This window comes from Cyphellophora attinorum (assembly GCF_001299255.1).
Source record: "Cyphellophora attinorum strain CBS 131958 chromosome Unknown Contig9, whole genome shotgun sequence".
NCBI lineage: Eukaryota > Fungi > Ascomycota > Eurotiomycetes > Chaetothyriales > Cyphellophoraceae > Cyphellophora > Cyphellophora attinorum.
In genome coordinates this window covers 860,011-879,904 of record NW_017253237.1, presented here as the reverse complement: position 1 = coordinate 879,904, position 19,894 = coordinate 860,011, and the positions used below count along the sequence as shown (strand labels likewise).

Sequence of the window (19,894 nt, the reverse complement as noted above, 5' to 3'; positions counted from 1 at the left end):
CACTCCAGCGTCAGCGCGAAAGATTGGTAAGTTGTGAGTTTCCTGGCCAGGGCGGGCGCTGTAACTCTCGGCCTACGATCTTAGTTTCGCGTTCGATTCATCTCCAATCCGCGTCGTTCTGTCTCGCGTTCGTCTTTATCGATTATATCAAGGTCCTGAGGCTGCCGATTTTATCAAGCCCGAGCGAGTTACACCATGTCAACTCCGCAACAACACGTTCCGAAAGGCCCGCGCCGGTCTGGCAAGAAGCACAACAAGCCTCAGCCTGCTCAAAATGGCCCGGCAAATGCTCCACGAAACGCTGTCTCCGAGAACGAGTCTGCAGTAAAGCATGTACAACCCACTGCAAGTACAGATGCCTCAAAACCACGCAGCAAGTCTCATGCACATAACAAGCCTCCAGTCAGTGGCAATGCTTCCGACACACCTGTTCCAGCCAAATCACAAGGGACGCCATACAAGAATCTTTATGCTGGTCCTGCCTGGCATAATTCTCCCGCCGCATCTTCGCTTCCAATTCCCGAATTCTACTCCAAATCCGTCCCTGCAAAGCAGCCTCCACCCATCATCGAAAATTCCATTGATCAGGAACTCATCACCGCCCCTGATGCTGCGACTCCAACGAAGCGAGAGTCTACACCGCTAGACTGGATGTTTGATGCTGAGCGGAAGCGGAGAGATGGTGTGAGAAGCGATAGCCTCGCTGCTCAAGGAGCACAATCTGTTCCATCTCGAAGCCCAGCTGCACGATCGCCTGCACCAGACTCCATTTTCCCTCTTGAACTAGACGGAGCTACGGGCCCTGGCGAACAAGCCGTTACTTCGACCTCTTCGTTCAACGATCGAATCAATTCTGTCAAACGTTCTACCTCCAATAGCGCTTGCACAATGGACGATACCGAACGAAAAGCCAAGACAGACGCTCTGAAGCAGATGCTGTTCGCGAGCCCCCAGAAGTCGCCACAGCCTCTCGATCCCAACAACCCATTCAATGCTAGAGCCCCACAGCCGCGCCCGTACACGGCTCAACCACTATCAAATCCAAACAGACCATCTCACCTCCGCTACCAAGCAGCGAGCGAAACAGAAGCAGCTGAGCTGTCATCCGATTCTGGTATCACGCCTCCACGCACATCTACCGCTCGACGGCAGGCAAATGCCACAGTTCCAACCCAGGTACCGCCCGGCGGACCGGTCTTCTCACCACCACCACAAACCCAGTTTCCACAATACCAAATCCCAAACCAACCCTTTCCCAGCCCTGGAGCCTTCCCAATGGGTCAGCCCAACTCCGGCCGACCACCGGCTATGCATCCAGCAAATAGTCACGGACCCAACCAGCAGCAGCCCTATCAGCCTCCTGGCTATTTCAGCCCGCCACCACCCAACAGCATGCATGGTCAAGGTCCTCCCCAGCAGCACCGCCACTCGGTTGCTGCGTACCCCACTGGCAATCCTGGCGGTCCACCTGCCAAGACCAAACCGACAGCGGCGCAAATGGAGAATGAGCTAAGGTCAGTGCTCAACCTAGGGAACCTGAACATCGCCAGTCGTGGTTGAACCGACGACACAGAGCGGTAACCGCGATGGGCAGATCTTTGGAGTGGTTACCTACATCAAAGTGTGTGGGCGAGCAGGAAGCTGGTGTGGGTGAGCTATGTAGAACTGCAGAAATTGGGAACGTAAGGACAAGGAAGTCGGAATGGACATTCATTTGAGGAGGATCTCTTTTGTCGCAATAACACAACACTCAACTCTCATTCAATTTCCGTCCATGACTTGCTACATATATACCAGTGCGCTCTCTGTCGTGGTCGAGGACGAGAAAAACGCTACCCATCTGTATCCATACCTGCTACCAGTACGACTGCAGCTCTGCTCTAGACGGGCTCGACGGGAAAGCACGGTCCAGATTGTCACTGGTTTGAGTGGACGGATGATGAAATGTTGATCTATACAAATACTGCCAGCGTTGCACATGAGCCTGATCCTTCGCCTGCGCGGTCACAAGCTCTTGACCAGTCCAACTCGCTTTTGACGCTATAACGCGAACCGAAGAATGACAGAGCGCTCCGCGGGAGCCCTCGACATTACAAAACTAGCCGCCCCGGCTCGACCTGCAGCACAGTCTTGACCCGCTCCAAAAATGTCCGTGCCCGCTTCTCTTCGCCCGCTGGGACGGTCACGCTGAAGATGTTCATCGCGCCGCCTGTCGTGCTGATACTGCCGCCTATCGGGCTCGTCAACGTTGGTGTCGGTGCTGCTGCTGTGCTAGCCTGCCTACGCTGCGGTCTCGCCCGCGAAGATCTTGAACTCGTGGATTTCGAGGTGAGGATGTCGATGATATCCGGCTTCCTGAACGCTGTTCTCGATGGAGAAGGCGCAGACCTCACGAAACTCGTAGCACTCTCCGGCAACGCGTTGATTTGCGGCAAGTAGGTCCCCTTTGAGGTAGTAGGCAGCGCGTCGACGCCCAAGACTGCGTTGAAGAGGTCGTCGGAAGACGGTTTGTGGGTTTTGGGAGCGGCAGGTCGTCGTTCGCGAGGTCAACGGCGCGGGCGAGGAAGGTTGTTAGTGGGATGTTGGTTCCCAGGGTTTCGGAGAGGCGGCGTTGGGTTGCGAGGAGGGTGGAGAGGGAGATCGGGAGGGAGATTTGTGTTGTGGGCGGTAATTCTTGGGCGGATGCTGCTAATGAGGAGTCTGTGGGTTTGGCGGACTTGGGCTTCTGCGGGAGAGGTTTGATGTTGCTGAGGTCGAGGTGGGCGAGGTTGGTGAGGCGTTTGGATTGTTCAGACGGGTAGTCCGAGGAGATGGTGCCCAGGTAGGCGAGGACGTCGCCTTTGAGGAGGCGGTTCTGGGGCCCAGTTGCGCGGATCTTGGGGATGTCGGCCTCGGGGATGTGGTTGGCGTGGAGAAGGGCTTGGACGGAGGGGTATAGTGGGTATTTGGGATTTTGACCTGGGCCTGAAGGCGGTGGTGATGAGGATTTCTGCGGTTGTTTCTTGAGTTGTGATTCTTGTTTGGGTGGTGAGGGCTCTGAGGGAGCGGATTCTTTGCTTTCTTCTGCTTTGGGGGCAGGCTTGCTCTCCTCGGCGGGCATTTCTAGGGAAGAGATGTCGTCGCCTTCCTCAGCGAGTACCGCTATCCGCGTGCCAACCTTGACACCCTTCTCTCCGTCCTGTGCAAAGATCTTGGCCATGACGCCGTCGTCTTGCGCCTCGACGTCTATAGTCGCTTTGTCGGTCTCAATCTCTAATAGAACGTCGCCGGTGGAGAACGAGTCACCCTCTTTGACTTTCCAGCTGGCAATGTTGCCCTCTGTCATGGTTGGTGACATCGCGGGCATTGTGAAGCTGTGCGCTGCCAGCCTTGTGGGTATTGAGGAAAATGAGCGGCCAGCATATGGTTGGGAGGTAGCGGAGCGGAGCTGCTGAGCCAGCACCCGGGCTGACTGGCGGCCGGCCATGTTTGCGGCTTCGAGGGTGTAGTGTAGAACCATTCAGCACCGGCAGTGGGCCTTGCGTTAGGTCGGAGTAGCGTGGAGGTCGTTGTTTGTCAGTATGTGAATGTTGGGACACTGGTCGAGCTCACCAAAGCTCCGAGCAACATCTGCGGAGGAAACATCAGGGTTAGGGTTTGTTCGACTTGAGCTGCGACTGCCATCGACATAGCAAAGAGTGATGCTGCTCTCTTGTGACGCTCTGACCATGAGAAGCGAACTGCAACTTGCGGCGCCGACAATCTTTTGTGCTGGATCAGGCTGATCGCAGTGTAGTCTGTGCAGCTTGAGGGGGTTGCGCTCGGTTGTGAGGGTGGAGCGGGAGGACCATGTTCAGCCGAAGTCTACGACTCGGGAGACAATGCCCAGCTTGCCGGCTGCACTTCTCACACTTGACGCGGTTTGCGTCAAAGGTCGCCACCGCATCGAAGCCGAGGGCGAAAATACAGAAGTCAAACCCTGGCACGCCGGTCGCCCGGAAAGCGAGGCTCCCAGCAGGATCAGGTACCGTGTCAAGACCGATCAATTACACACAAGTCGCCTCGGCTGTCGCTGTCGCAAACAGACTCTATGACCAAGGAGTGCGTGATATATACATATCACCTTCAAAAGCGGCGTGGATATGGCTGTCGCGGATTATTGGACTAGCTTGTATAGGTGGTTCAGTCAATATGTGGCTCACTAAGAACTGGGACACCGACAACATGGTCACTAAGGACTACGAGATAGGAATATGGAAGAAACGATTCATCGCGGCCGGCAACCGCGTTGGCATATTCGCGATGACATGCTTTGGAGGCTGGGCGATTATCAGATACGCTGGCTTCATAAAATCGATACGGCTAAAACCACTGACCACGGGAGAAGTGGCTATGAGTATCGATATACGCCGGCGCCACCCATTCAGCGAAACTCATTATATGGTCATGCCGGGCCAGCTGTCGATGCCCGGAGGCTGGCGAACGAGAATTACATTGGGCAAAGGCCGGCAATCGAAAGTCCCGAGCAGGTCGTTGAGCTTTCTCCAGGACTTCATATTTATGCAGGGCGTCGTTAGCCCTATCAGGATGACAGACGTTGAAAGCAACGGCAAGGCGAGAGGGATGCTCGACCCTAGGGGCATAAAGCTGTCGGAGAAGGACTGGGCTGGCCTCACACGTGAGTCCTTCATCTAATCTCCGTCATGACCATCATCTGGATTGTGGCGGTGGCTTGCGCGGCCTGAAGAGCAATTCAGTCCCAGGTCCGACTATATACGAAGTACATCTCGTCACACAACCGCCGATGGTTCACTAAGGGCCGACCAGTCGAGTCTACGCTCCTAAGCACGCGGTTTATCTGCCGATGTTGCAGTCTCCAGCAGCAATTACACGAGGGCACAGTGTTTAGTAGCACCAGAGCTAAATGAACTGCTGATTAGTTTGCTTTTGGAACGCGAGCTTCACGTCGCCGCCGTCAGAAGCCCACGGTACCATCCAAAATGGAGAGCCATGACAGGTCGCTGCGGGCGCGAAGTGAGGTGCTGACACTGACACTGGTGATGTAAATTATGTAATTCTAGTATAGCGTGGACAGACTTGCAGCCAACACTAGCGGTGGAGGTATCAATAACGATATTCATTCCGAGCATAGAATGAATTTCACGTTACTACGACCTGAGTGTAGTGCTTCTCGAACAACAGTACGGGCTAGTTGAACGTCAAGGTCTAACTTGAATGTTGCAGTCCTTCACTAGTGGCTGCCTTGCCGAGACTGTTGCCTGACGATCATGCCCCGCCTTTTCCCCAGGCAACAAGAGCCTCAAGGTGTTCTTTCGACTTGAAACCATCCTCAAATTGTTTTTGTTAAATCCTTTTTAAAATGCACACAATCTTAGAGACACTCACTCCATCACAGTACTGAGCACTTTGCGCAATCATGGCACAGAGTAATCCTTTCGGGCTCCCACGGCCGCCTCTTCGATACGGCGAGCCTGACTGGAACAACGATGCCAACCTCGAAATCCGACCTCGCTCGAAGAAGAGCTACGAAGAGTACCGCTACGAACAACTCATGAACGAAGACACATCCAAGCCGGTCGCTTCGTCCAACAACATGTCGTTCTCCACATCGACGTTCACTACTCTTCGCGACCAAACCGCCATCCTGGAGGTCCTGGTCGGGGCAGGTCTCGCCGCCAAATCCGCGAAATACATCATCCACGAACATCTCCTGACAGCAAACTCGGGACTTGTCAAAGCCATGATGACCCACGGCTTCCAAGAGAAGTCGGAGCGCATCATTCGCATGCCGGAAGAGGAACCGGATATCTTCGATCACTATGTTAACTTCCTCTATTCTGGACGCATAACCACGAGTATTCTTGAGGAACAAATCGAGATGTACTGCTTGGGGACTCGTCTACAGGACCCAAAGTTCGAATATGCATGCTACACCGCGATCAAAGCTGCCTGGACTTCATATTCCGCCGTTGACATACGATTCATCATGGACGAGACAGTGGAGAAAGATCCCCTGCGAGAGCTGTGTGTCGAGCAAGTCAGCCGTGGCATTTTGAGTGGTCGATACACCTTCTCAGAGCAGTCAGAGAAAGAGCTTCTAAGCGACTACATGACAGAGTTGATGGAAGGGGTTGTTCGCCAGGTCGCGCTGCAGAAGAACTCCAGCTCCAGTCGACCAACTACACGACCGGAGCCGTCGCAAGCCAGTCCACCTCCTACATCAGCCATACCATTCATGCACCCACTCCCCCCAATCGGCGGCACCACACTTCCCTACACACCAAATATCGGATGGCACTTCGGCACTGGTAGCGGTCAACCTCAAGCGTCCACTACACAGTCCACACCTGGCAATCAGCCTGACACAACTTCCACGCAGCCTGGTTCGTTCCAATCCAGTTTCAACCCTCGGTCAGGAATACCAAGAAGCAGCCCCTACTATCCTCCAACAATGGCCGCAAGAAGCAGCCCCTACTATCCTCCAACAATGGCCTCTGCACTAGGCAATGGTCCGGATGGAAGTGCCGCTCAGAGTGTGGCCCCAATCTCCTCACTGTTCGGTGGTGCGCCGCCGAGACCACTGTTTGGCAATCCGCCATTGACGACCACCACAGGTCCACTATTCGGGCATGCCTCATCGACAGCCACCGCAGGCTCACTATTCGGCAATGTTCCATCGACAAGCATGAAAGGCGCCCAACCTGGCGATGCGCCATCGACAGCCATCACAGGCCCTGCTGCGGTCGACAGTAGAACTCCAAGTGTGGCAGGACAGACTCTGCACCCGAACCTCACCTTCGGGCCTCCGGCTTCGGCATCTGGAGCGTCTGACTCGGCTTCCTCTGCGCAGCAAAAGCAGCAGTCTACCGGTGTTAGTGGATCGAAGCCGCGCTTTGAAGGCGAAAGTCTGGTAACCAAGGGAAAGGAGAAACATATCGCGACCCTCGACTTGAGCCACGAAAGCGGCAGTAGTGAACACTCCCCTCAGTACACTCCGACCTCGTCACGGGATGACGAGCAAGGAGGACCCTCTACGGCCTCGGAAGCATTATCATTGCCGGTCGCGATCCCTCGAGAGAAACAATCGCCACTGAACGAACGCGACGTCTCGAACGCACATCTCGCAGGGGGAAGGCTCACACCATCAAATGCGACTGCGGATCTACTGACCAGTCTCATGACAGTATCATCTGCTGCGACAAGTGCAACACTTGGCAACACATCGAATGCTACTACCCTCCGCAAGAGATACCTAACGACCACCGGTGCTTTGAATGCATCGATGAAGAGCTTGACCCAACAATACCACCGATGCCAGGGTCCATTTGTCCTACCACATCCGACCCTTGCGCGAAGGAAACCTCTCCTATATGCTCCTCGGGTCAGAAGGGTGATGGCTTTGTGCAGTACGCCAACTCGTCGGGTTCCTCCTCGTCCTCAAGCCCATTCGCTACCATATACAAAGAACAAGGCTCTCGGACTGATCAAGAATTTGGCAAGGGTTCCAAAGGCAAAGAGAGAGCGTCGTTCGGTACAGGCGACACATTTATCGACAGCAAAGCTCCAATATCAGCCACGAGCAGGTCTCATAATATGAGTGCTGCACCATCATTTTGGTCTTCGCCCAAGGCTGCCAACACAGACAAAACATCGGCAAGCTCAGATGGTTTCAGCGGCAGTGTGTTAGCCAGTGATCCTGCACCACCAGTCACTCCGAAGTTCGGTCTGCCAACGCAGCTGTCGCCCCCGGCAGGAATTCGCAAGGCGCAAGCTGCTGTTTCTGCGAACTCAGTGAATCAAGGCAACAGCAGATCCGATGCTCGCCCTGAGGTCAACTTCGCTGCGTCAGTGGCGGATACCCGAGATGGTGAAGCTTCTAACAGCACTGGAAACGTACCATCTAGGATCAGTGTAGCAAGCACAGACTTGCCACACAACACTGTTCTACATTCACAGCAGCCGGGTCGCATCACAGAGTTGCCGGAGAGCCCGAGGAATTATCGATCGAGCGCTTCCACGTCATCCTTCAAATGGGAAGACATCAAGAGCGCTGCAAAGCCGGCTGCTCCACGAAGTGATGCATATATCCTTCCCAAGAAAGGTCAGGCATCGTGCGCAGGATATTCCGGATCCGGCTTCTGGCGGCCGAGCGCTTCCGGGCAGCCTGCGGCAACACCTTCTGGAAGCAGTGCTCCACCCTTTGGGCCATTCAACTCTCCTCCGCCGAAGGCAAATGAGCAGCCGCAGACATCGGCCTCTGGAAGCAGCGCAGCGCCTTTTGGGTCATTCAACATTCCCCCGTCCAGGGTATCTGGGCAGCCTAGACCAACAGCATTCGGGAGCTATTCACCCGGCCTCAGACCGACGAGCTCTTCCACTCAGTCGCCCTCTGGACAGCCACAGACATCGCCCGTTGGAAGCAGCCCTTCTGGCACTGACACGACGAGCTCACTTCCCACCTATCAATCCATTGGGAGAGATTTAGCAGGCAGATAAGGGACTGAAGAAGACTTAGACGGAGGAGGGTGTGGATGACGCATCGATGGGAAGGGTCTTGAGAGACTAGCGGAAACCCCCCCCAATTCTCGTATGGCACGAGATGCAACCACAGCACGAAACAGGATGATGGCAACGATGCACGGACAGATTGACATAAGGTAACTTGAGGTATTGGGACGGACCGATGGGGGCCAAGCTCTAGGAAATCAGACGCAAACCCAGATTACGCGATATGTGGCAGCGTCAGAGTCTACGAACGAATGGACTTCTGAGCAATGTATATAGATCACATTCTGACTGGCCAGGATTTTCATAGGCAAAGAAATAGTAGCCAAGCTGTCGAGAACCACTATTGTGCCAAAGAGTATGATTCAGTTTTGGCGTACCATGTGAACGAGAGTCATCCGGCGTCATTTAATATGCGTGTCATCCGGCGGCAGATGTGTCCTTGCCAAAATCTGGTCACCCGGTCTAGTGTAAAGCTCCTCGTCAACCGGCCTCCGGAGGAGACGAATTCATTCCAAGTCCACGTAGTGTTCACCTCGTGCAGGAGAACCGTCACCATTGTATTTCGTTCCAATGATATGTGCTGATCTGAGTGGGTTGCGAGTGTTGCTCTTGCATGCCTCTATCGTCAATTGTTCAGAAAACGCTCATGAACAGCAGGCCGTTGGTGCCCCTCCCCGGACCTGGTCGAGAGCGAGGGCGTCAGCAAATTCCTACGTATTCTCATATTCCAAGCGAGATTGCTGTCTTGTAGCTAGATCTCTTCATAACGGCTGCTGGTGGAGTGCGATGGTAGGGTATACGCAGCAACGTGATCGTAACTTAGGATGCTACCCGTCGGGATGTGCGCGGGTCCTTCGGGAAAGGGATCGGGTGAATGGTTTGCGCGGGAGAGTCGGCCTACTGATCTTATGTTTTCGGGAAGGGTGGGAGCAAGTAGATGGTGCTCGGCGTCTGGCGAGATTGGAAGGGGCCTTCGAAGGAGTGGATTGTGAGCACTGTCGTCGTCATCAAGGAGGTCGTCATTATCGCTGGCAAATGCTCAGATTCTCCTTGCTATGGTCCCAGGAGAGCACTTTATGGGAGTCGGTCTATTCATCTTCGTTCTCGGAAAGGAGGCCGTCAGAAGATCGTGCCCGATATTTGTTGAGACTACCGGGAAAGTGGAAGGACTGATGCAAAGCGGATCATCCGGACAACATAAGCACTGGAGTGGTTTCGGTGTCGCTTTGGATATTGTGAAGGCGATTGTTCTGTAGACCTTTGCGGATTTTCACTTACTTCATGGGGGGTGATCATACCAGGTACTCCCCAGCAATCGCTGCAATGGATGGAGCTGCGGGAGGGTTGTACGTGACCCCGTCGTCCATGGAGCGTGTCATACAAGAGACTGTGCGATGTCGCTCGAGAGAGCGCCTGGAAAGCTGCGAAAAGCGATCTAGGCACCTGCCTTGATTCTCGCAGACGACATTATTGCTGGCGCATGCCACCAACACTTGCTGCAATAGAGCGGGCTCAAGAGTATCGGACGCACCATCACCGTTCAGTAGATCGTCATGGTTAGACGCTGTTACTCTGATCTCACTCACGAACGCGATGAAGTGTATGGCGCAGGGGGTGGCACGTATTGTCATGCTCAGAAGAGATGCTCACCGGATCTCGATATGACTCTGCATCATGCCGCGTGCTTCGCTACCAGATGGACCGGCGCAGGCTCTGGCAGGTATTGTGTACGCAATTCCGATTCTGCATCATTTTTACCAGTAGCATTGCAATCTTGGTCTTTTTGGAAGAAGAAGACTGCTGGAGTTAAGCGGCGTCATGGGGGCAACGTACTACCTATGTCCTATCGTGGGCTTTCATGGCATTCCGTGTTGTTATTTTCAGGGTGTCGCTAGGCAGATAATAAGTCCGCTCGCTCGTATCGGTGGCTATGATGTACCTGGCATGGAAGTATTTCCCGATCTGGTAATTATGATGGGGGCCGTTTTCAGCATGGTCCCCTCGTGTTGTTTCACGATCCTGCTGGATATGGAAGGGTCCGTGTTGTGGGAGAACGTCGTAGTGAGAAGATCATGCTCGTGTAAACGGACGAAGACGTGGTCTGGGGTCGTCTGAATGTTGACGGCGGGTGAATGCGAGTTGTATAACTTGCTGACGCAGCGCACGTTATCTCCTGGAGATGCGGAGAGTCGTGTTGTGAGAAGGAGTCGGAGATAGAAATATGCTCAGCTATGTGAACGGGTGAATGTGTGACTTATGCCGTTCTTGCATATGGATGGTAGCTGACGGTTGGCTCGCATACTTGCTGTCGGGCCACGTGTGGTCTGCCCATGAAGTGAGAATCGTGTCGCGGCTTGGGTCCGGTCAATATGCATGCTAAGCTACGTTGACGAAGTCGTGGTCCGTGGTCGTTGATGGTTGTGGACGGGTAAAGGTTGAGTTTCGTCATCTCGTCGGAGAGCCGGGATCGATCAAGTGCCAGGAACATTGGACATATGTCTCCTCAGGCAGCTGTCAGGGTTTCTGCGCATAATTGATGTTCTTTCAATTGCGCAATGCTAAGGACTTGTATCACACATAGCATGCCGCAGCCGAGATGCGCTGTGCTCGACTGATTGGGCCGTGGTCAATAAGACTTACGATTTCTATTATCTCGCGGTGAAGACGCTGGGAGCCAGCAGCGTGCCCTTCGGGACGAGCCAAGTAAGTGCTTGTCAAGAAGGTGACCATGCTCGTTCGTGAGAGCAATCACATTCACTGGCCATCGTATCTCGACGGCACCTGAAGGTTGGTTTTGCATCGTTTGCTTACAGAGTGGATGATGTGTCTGATTTCCTGTTTTAACGAAGCGAGATCTGTCTCATACACCAGGCAGCGGCGGAAAGTCACAAAGGTACTTGGAGCTGGCATGTAGGCCTCTGAGATCGTCACTGAGTGAGATCCGCTGGCGCAAATTGCGTTCGTGTGTGGTTCGACGTCGACAAGGCGAAGCCAGGGGGCGTGGGGGTAATATGATCGTCTTATGAGGGCTCGGTGTCTCCTGAGCGTCGCGGTGTAGCGTAGAACAAGGCAATATTCATGTCGGCGATCTTGCAGCTATGTCTCAGTCCCCTGGAATATTGGCTCCGTTGCACTCGGGCTATCTGAGACTTAGAGGGCGCGCAGATGTCAGTCCCCGACGGAAGGCAACGAGTAAGACGGATTCTCGGGAGAACATGTTTCCAAGAAGCGTATAGCGCGGGCTTTGCCAGGTATACAATCGCGCATCGATTGCAGTCCTGTAGATAAGGTTCGGATCGACCGCTATTGCAAGACTCATTCAGCCTAATGGATGACTACCGCGATGTCGAGGCCCCTCCATGGGTGCAGTGTGTGAGCAGTCAGTACCGGCTCCAGACTGGAGGAAGAGGTGTATGTCTGGTTCCATCACACAGGATTGGGGCAAGGCCTGGGCCCCATCGTGTCGTTTGAGTCGTTCGTATTGAGCCTGATTGCGGATTCCGCAAAGATAAGAGATTCCTGTCGGAAACGTGCGACGGTGTTGAAGGCCAGCGGTCTGCAGCAGCTGAAGTAGCAGCAGCTGGGCAGCACGACTGATCTCCTGAACACGAGCAGAAGTTGGTGCTGATTAGCGGCTTCCTCGTGCCGTGCTGCGCATGATTGTTCCAAGGTACAGTCGGTCGCCGAGAAAATCGAATGGTTGCATACAGTGTACCTTGCCATTGTCCGGCAAGCCGTGAACTGTGTATGTGCCTCAGTCCATGCGGTCTGTCTGACTCAGGAGGGCCGTCTCCATGGGCTGGCGGCGCGGATGACGCACGTAGCTTGAGCAGCGATCGTCACTTTTTCATCGCTCGAATATCCCTGATCCTTTCGCTGCGGCTTCGTTCCACAGGCTACACAACAGTGGCATGTGGCAAACTTTGCACATGTCACCTTGGCATGACGATGCCTAAAAATGGATATCGGTGCATACAATGTCTCAGCCTGACAGGCGCTGTTCAATGTTGAGACTCGTATTATCATTGCTTCTTCGTTTCGACGGGGGCAGCACGAATCTGTCCAGGAGGCGACCCGACATTGCTACGAATACTCCATAGATAAGAGCCTCGTTCATCTTGCAGGCATCGTGTGATGGTGTAAGGATGATGTCCAGGATGTTTGCGATAGGGCTAGGCCGATCAGGTGCCAAGCGTACCCATTGCACGAGCGAGTACGAGGAAGGCAAGCATGATTAATCGCTGAATAGTGATCCTTCCATCCCTAAACCGAAATTGGTCTAATTGCCCCTTTGAGCAGGCGTGGAAGGCTACGTTGGCATAGGTCCTGTGCTGGTGCGTACGCCTTCCCGGGTAGTGGTTCCTAAGGGCAGGGATCGCTGACAATGACGCCAAGCGGATGTGCGGTTCCCACATAGCGGAAGCTTGTGCGAAGCAATGCCGTTAACGATGGACTCGGATGGAGCGAACTGCACTGGTGGCTTCGGTTCAGGCGTCAGCCTGCCGAGCAAGCCACTCGCTAAATGCGGAAAAATCTCGATTGCACGACGGGAACGACTATTCCGGCGGGCAAAAGTTCGAGTTGAGCATATTCTGTGGCTCACAGGCCAGGATATGAGTGCCGGCCTTTCCTCGATGTGTTTCAGAACCTATTGAAAATTTGGGCAATCGGCTGTGGAACTCTGCTGACACAGCAAACACCAAATGGAGGCATAGGCAGATGTAGTCGCGCCACTATGAATTGCAAATTTGTTGCTGGCAAAAGTCGATGATAGTGTGTACCTCGAGACTGAATGATTATTCTGTTAGATGGTGACATGTCTCACGATCCAGATTGGCAATGCCAAATCGGCGACAGATACACGCATAATCTGACAATCAACAAGGCAAAACGCAGCGGTGGCCGCTCGGCTACGCTCGCTTACTGCTGCTTATTCCGATAACTCGATGCCTTGTGAACACGAACGAGCTCGGAACCAGCGCCGTATGTGATCTCGAAGTATATTCCCAGCAGTTTCGTGGCAGATTCAGGGGCAGTAGTAGACCGAGACAAGAGCGTTCATGTAAACGAGGGCAGGCATTGTCTTATCATGATTGCTGGCGGGGGACCGCCAGGCATCCTTTTATGGCCGTTGGGAAGAAAATCTTGATGTGCATATGGTTTAAGCTTTCCAGCAGTTTCCTTTTGGTCTCCTGTAACTAGACTCGATTTGGCCTAGCACGCGACTGTTTTGACGTCGTCACGCTGTCCCGTGAACTTGGACTGCATGAGCAGACGCCGTAGGACACCGAGGACTGGGATGCTTACTGGCCTTTGGAAGCTGCGGCCTCTCAAGATTCGGCCCGCCTACCACCACCTTCTGCAGGAACAGCGCTTCGAAACGTTTACTAACCACGATGGTATTGTCAACGCCTTGGCCACACCGTCGGACGAAAATCGCGCCCAGAGCGTGGAACCATTGTACTACACGTGGCTGAAGAGTCATTGTTCTCGTGCAACGCTGTTTTCGGTGCTGTGTGCGTACAACGTTCTACAACGTAGGACTCTGGCCGTTTGCAGCGTAGAGTTTGCCGCCTCCTCCGGACAGATTTGCTCCCGTCCTCTAGCTCCCGTCCTCTACCAATCGGTCGGTCCTTCCGCGAGGAAGTCTTAGTCTCGGGAGTCTCAGCATGAGGCGCAGTCACCAGTCTCATCGAAGCAGTTCAGATGAACGTGAAAGACATTGTCGTGGATCCACAAACCCAGTATGTTGTTTGACTTTCGGGACCGGCGACATCATCCTTGTCCTTTGGTGAAGATCCTACGAAGCCACGCACCACTCATCATGGATCAGTACGGAGCACTTCTTCCGAATTTTTCTGCTACGGTGCCAGGAGACTGCTGGATGGTAAGGCTGCAACTGAAACTCGACCATGAGCCTCTGCGTAAAGTCCCTCAAATTTTGTTAGTGGCTACGACCCCCCCTGCCTGAGGCGCGATGTACTGTGATCGACCTCTAGGACTACTGTTCCACATGGAGACTTGCTGGCAGCTTCTAGTCGACGACGCATTTGGAGTCTTCTGCACTATCAGGCCGAACACGATGTTGAGAACTCCATTGGGACAGCACAATCTTCCTTGTCATCCTGGAAACAGCTTGGTACTTCGCCCTTTTGGTATCGCCGTTCCAACCCGTGCTACTGCACGCCTAGGATCCCAGCAAGATGCCGGCATGCTGACAACTCAGGTGAGCGACTTATCTGGGCCACAACATCCCCAACATGGGTATCTCGAGTGCTATCAATAGTCACACACCTCCACTGCTGTGCCTCAGCGAGTATCAGTCACATCCGCCTTCTTCCTCTCACCCTCTCTTATCTCCATTCCACGTCAAGACAACCCTTGCTGTCCTTGATTGCACATTCATGCCTTGAGAGACTGTGTATCACAAGCACCTGTGGTGTCTGAAAACTTTCGTTCCCCTTTGTCGTTCGCTGCAGCGCGGGTCACCGTCATGGCCCCGCTTACATTCGTTTTGTGCTGTCTCTTATCATTTACCTACGCAGCGAGATATGACCCTTCGCTGGTACAATACAATCTTAATCAGAATCAAGAAGCAACCCAGCCTATAGACTACTGGGGACAACGGACAATCGACGAGCCAGATCACAAGTATTTCCCCAGTCCAGACAACTGGCGCTTCCCGTTCTATACTCTATTCTTGGACCGCTTCGTCAATGGCGACCCTACAAACGACAATGTCAATGGTACATCATTCGAACATGACCTCAACTCCAACCAGATGCGCCATGGTGGCGATCTGCAAGGTGTTATCGACTCCCTTGACTACTTCCACGGTCTGGGAATCAAAGGTCTATACATCGCCGGCTCTCCATTCATCAACCAACCATGGGGGTGAGTGACCCGTCAGTCTGTCAAACACGCAAATGCTAATCGTCTGACAGCTACGATCAGTACAGTCCCCTCGACCTCTCCATCCTCGACATGCACTTCGGCGACCTTGCGATGTGGCGCAAGATGATCGACGAAATGCATGCTCGCGGTATGTATGTAGTGCTCGACAACACCTTCGCCACACTTGGTGACCTGATCGGGTTCGACGGCTTCCTCAACGAGACCGCTCCGTTCACTGTCAAGGAACACCAGGTGATGTACAAGAGTCGGCGCACATACACAGACTTCTCCATTGGCAACTCATACAACTCATCATGCTCATATCCCAAGTTTTGGAACGAGACAGGCTTTCTAGTCGATCAAGACGTCACCGACTCACTTACTGGATGCTACGACAGCGAGTTCGACCAGTATGGCGACACAGAAGCCTTTGGTGTCTTCCCAGATTGGCGTCGTCAACTGTCGAAGTTCGCCTCGGTACAAGACCGCCTTAGAGAGTGGCACGAACCCACCCGCCAGAAGATTGAGAACTTCTACTGCATGGCCATCGCCCAGCTTGACTTCGACGGCTACCGCTACGACAAGGCTCAACAGAGCACTGTCGAGGCTGTTGGGTTCATGAATGAAGCGATGCGAACCTGCGCCCGTAGGTTTGGCAAGCAGAACTTCTTCATCGCCGGCGAGATCACTGGTGGCAATGACTTTGGCTCGCTCTATCTCGGACGAGGAAGACAACCTGACCAGCGACCCGACAATCTGACCCAAGCCGTGACCATGACCAATAATTCGGACTCGAAGTACTTTCTTCGCGATCCCGAGTTCGCTGGACTGGACGCCGGTGCATTCCACTACTCACTATATCGCACTCTGACTAGATTCTTGGGCATGTCTGGTAACCTGGAAGCTGGTTATGACGTCTCGCGCAATTGGGTCGACATGCACAACACATTCCTGCTGACGAATGACCTTGTCAATCCTATGACGAACAAGTTCGATCCTCGACACATGTACGGTGTCACGAATCAGGACGTTTTCAGGTGGCCTGCCATCGCCAATGGTACACAGAGGCAGCTACTTGGCCATTTCATCACGACAATTCACATGCCAGGCATTCCGCTGCTTCTGTGGGGTGAGGAGCAAGCTTTCTACGTCCTCGACAACACTGCCAGCAACTACATCTTTGGTCGACAGGCAATGAGCTCTGCTTCTGCATGGCAAACTCACGGCTGCTACAAGCTGGATTCGACACAATACTTCGAGTTTCCTCTTGAAGCTGCGCGACAGGGTTGCGGCGATGACACAGTCAGCTATGACCATAGAGACCCGTCTCACCCCGTTCACAACATCATCCGTCACATGTATCAGCTTCGGGAGCAATTCCCTGTTCTAAACGATGGCTATTATCTTCAGCAGCTGAGTAACCAGACTGAGCAAATCGTCTATCTTGGTTCCTCCGGAGTCGAGACAGAGACAGGCATGTGGTCTGTGCTGCGGACGCAGTTTGAGGGCGTTCAAGACCTCGATGGCACTGGCCGAGCGACCACACCCTTGTGGATGCTGTACTCAAACTTGAATGATACAAAAGATTACCAGTTTGATTGCAAGAACAACGATACAAACCTCAACATCACAGCACTAATCGCACCCTACCCAAGCGGTACGACGGTCAAGAACTTGTTCTACCCATTTGATGAGCACACTCTCGAAGAGAGCGCGCGCACGCTTGGCCTGAACGGCAGTACGACGCCGAATGGCTGTCTTAGTTCACTGAAAATGCCTGCCTACGACTTCAAGCTGTATGTTCCCATTGATGAATGGGTCGGTGTCAAGCCCATGGTCACCAAGTTCTCTCCTGGCCATGATGCCCGAATTGCCTCTACAGTCGAGGTGGATGGCAGCGAATCTGTGGACATCTCGTTCGAATTCTCGGTCGAGATGGACTGCGATGCTGTCACCAGGAGTATTTCATTCAACTCGACTACGGCGCAAGGTCGCACCCCGACAGTCGACGAGAACAGTGTCAAGTGTGGTGCTGTTGACAACACCACAGATGCGAAATATGTTGGTCAGATCCTGTCGGCATGGTCGTGGTCAGCCACCTTGAATGGTGTCAACAACGGCATCCACCGTGTCAGTGTGCTGAACGCCACCACCTCAGATGGCGCCTCCACGAATTCTAATGACCACTTCTTGTTTCGTGTTGGCCAGACTGACAACGTGATGGTCTTCCCCCGGCTCGCCAATTACTCGTCAACACTCCTCACTCAGGAGGGCGACAAGTTGATGGTCAACCATTCTGCACCAGGTGCGGATATGTGGAGGTACTCGACCAATTTTGGCACCACGTTCTCGGACTGGCAGAACTATACTGGCGGTGTCCAAGAAATACAGAAACAGCCGTGGTCAGGGACAAGTCTGCAGAAATGGTTAGGCGAGCATGTTCGCGTTGAGTACTTTTCTCGTCTGGGTGGTTCCAGTGACCACGTCATTCAGGGCGATGTCGGCAAAGGAGTCAAAGCTCGTCGATTTCCTCACATGTTCCTGAACGGGCCATACAATCAGTACGGATACGACGCAGGTCTCAACAACAAGATGTCGTTGTCTGCTGACAATACTTGGACACATCACTGGATGACTGAGTGGTCTCTATCTGGAGCATTGGCACAGATCAACATTTGGGGCATCAACCCAGATGGCAAACCTGATGCGTCTTGGGTTCTTGGTGACATCGACAGTGACAGCGTTCTGGACAGGCTGCCGCCTTCGTCATTGTCTGCCGTTGTTCTCAACGTCACTAGGCCTCCTCCACGCCCTGCACTCGGCTGGAAGTTTGTGGTCAACGACGGTAGTTTACACTTCGATGTGCTGCCTTCCGGAAACATGTGGGTACAGCTTATCATCTTCATTCTTCTCTGGACCATCCCACTCGCTACAGCTGCTGCAGCTGCATGGGTATTTGCCTTGAGCTTCTATGGCGTGAAGTTCAACGAGATCGGCGTTTCAGAGAAGGCCGGACTCATTCCTGGCTTCATCAAGCGACCGTTCCAACGCCTTGCCAGTCAAGAACCTGATGAAAAGCCACGTCTGTTGGCCAAGTTGAAGAAACGATCCCAGACTTTCATCCAAGAGAAAGACAACATCATCCAGGAGGGCGGACGTCGAAGAACCGTTCTCATCGCCACCATGGAATACGACATCGAAGACTGGGAGATCAAGGTGAAGATTGGCGGTCTGGGCGTCATGGCCCAACTCATGGGCAAGAATCTTGCGCATCAAGATCTCATTTGGGTGGTACCGTGCTGCGGCGGTATTGACTATCCGACCGACACGACTGCGGAGCCAATGACCGTCACTATCATGGGCAATCCGTACGAGGTACAGGTCCAGTATCACAAGCTCCGAAACATCACATACGTGCTCCTAGACGCTCCAGTCTTCCGAGCACAAACCAAGTCCGAGCCATATCCTGCTCGAATGGACGACATGACCAGCGCGATCTACTACAGCGCCTGGAATCAATGCATCGCACACGCTATCAATCGCTTCCCGATCGACCTCTACCACATCAACGACTACCATGGATCAATTGCGCCACTCTATATGCTGCCCAGGACAATTCCTGCTGCGCTCTCGCTTCACAACGCTGAGTTTCAGGGTCTTTGGCCAATGCGTACCAGAAAGGAGCGTGAAGAGGTCTGCTCGGTGTTCAACCTGCCCCAAGAAGTGGTGGCTCGCTACGTCCAGTTCGGCGAAGTGTTCAACTTGCTGCACGCTGGTGCTTCGTACCTACGTGAACACCAGGAGGGTTTTGGAGCGGTCGGCGTCTCCAAGAAGTACGGCAAACGATCCTTCGCCCGCTACCCAATCTTCTGGGGGTTGAAGAGTGTAGGCGCACTTCCAAATCCTGATCCATCCGACACTGGTGAATGGGACGGCAAGCTACCAAATCAGGACGACATCAAGGTCGATCCCGCGTTCGAGGCTGCTCGACCAGAGCTGAAGCGTCAAGCACAAGAATGGGCGGGACTGGAGCAGAACCCCAAAGCTGATCTGTTCGTCTTCGTTGGGCGATGGAGTATGCAGAAGGGTGTCGATCTGATTGCAGACGTGTTCCCGAGCGTTCTGGAGAACAACAAGGACGCTCAACTGGTCTGTGTGGGTCCTGTCATCGATCTGTATGGCAAGTTTGCTGCCTGAAGCTGGAACGACTGATGAAGCTCTATCCCGGGCGTGTGTTCAGCAAGCTGAGTTCACCGCTTTACCACCATACATCTTCTCTGGAGCCGAGTTTGCGCTTATTCCGTCTCGAGATGAGCCATTCGGTCTCGTCGCTGTCGAATTCGGTCGCAAAGGTGCTCTTGGTGTTGGTGCAAGGGTTGGAGGTCTTGGACAAATGCCCGGCTGGTGGTACACAATCGAGTCCACCACGAGTCAGCATTTGACCAAGCAATTCCAGCAGGCAATCGAAGAAGCCTGAACTCAAAGACAGAGG

General features: G+C 53.6%; 5 protein-coding genes across 5 annotated transcripts; 4 read left to right on the top strand and 1 right to left on the bottom strand.

Moving 5' to 3' along the window:
• Positions 1–195: 195 nt before the first annotated feature.
• Positions 196–1,560, top strand: AB675_9349 (uncharacterized protein; the record flags this gene model as incomplete). Its single annotated transcript, XM_018149874.1, has 1 exon — positions 196–1,560. The coding sequence occupies one exon, from the start codon at positions 196–198 to the stop codon at positions 1,558–1,560; it is 1,365 nt and encodes a 454-aa protein (XP_018001703.1).
• A 530-nt stretch (positions 1,561–2,090) lies between these two features.
• On the bottom strand, positions 2,091–3,466 carry AB675_9348 (Pyruvate dehydrogenase complex protein X component, mitochondrial; the record flags this gene model as incomplete). The annotated part of the gene is made up of 3 exons (XM_018149873.1): positions 2,091–2,238; positions 2,285–2,444; positions 2,506–3,466. 3 exons carry the CDS (start codon positions 3,464–3,466, stop codon positions 2,091–2,093), a joined length of 1,269 nt encoding a protein of 422 aa, XP_018001728.1.
• Positions 3,467–4,170: 704 nt separating this feature from the next.
• Positions 4,171–4,674, top strand: AB675_9347 (uncharacterized protein; the record flags this gene model as incomplete). The annotated part of the gene is made up of 1 exon (XM_018149872.1): positions 4,171–4,674. One exon carries the CDS (start codon positions 4,171–4,173, stop codon positions 4,672–4,674), a length of 504 nt encoding a protein of 167 aa, XP_018001451.1.
• Positions 4,675–5,416: 742 nt separating this feature from the next.
• AB675_9346 (uncharacterized protein) lies at positions 5,417–8,496 on the top strand (the record flags this gene model as incomplete). The annotated part of the gene is made up of 2 exons (XM_018149871.1): positions 5,417–7,265; positions 7,319–8,496. 2 exons carry the CDS (start codon positions 5,417–5,419, stop codon positions 8,494–8,496), a joined length of 3,027 nt encoding a protein of 1,008 aa, XP_018001534.1.
• A 6,505-nt stretch (positions 8,497–15,001) lies between these two features.
• On the top strand, positions 15,002–19,879 carry AB675_9345 (Cell wall alpha-1,3-glucan synthase ags1; the record flags this gene model as incomplete). Its single annotated transcript, XM_018149870.1, has 3 exons — positions 15,002–15,402; positions 15,453–19,551; positions 19,643–19,879. The coding sequence occupies 3 exons, from the start codon at positions 15,002–15,004 to the stop codon at positions 19,877–19,879; spliced, it is 4,737 nt and encodes a 1,578-aa protein (XP_018001356.1).
• Between the last annotated feature and the right edge of the window lie 15 nt (positions 19,880–19,894).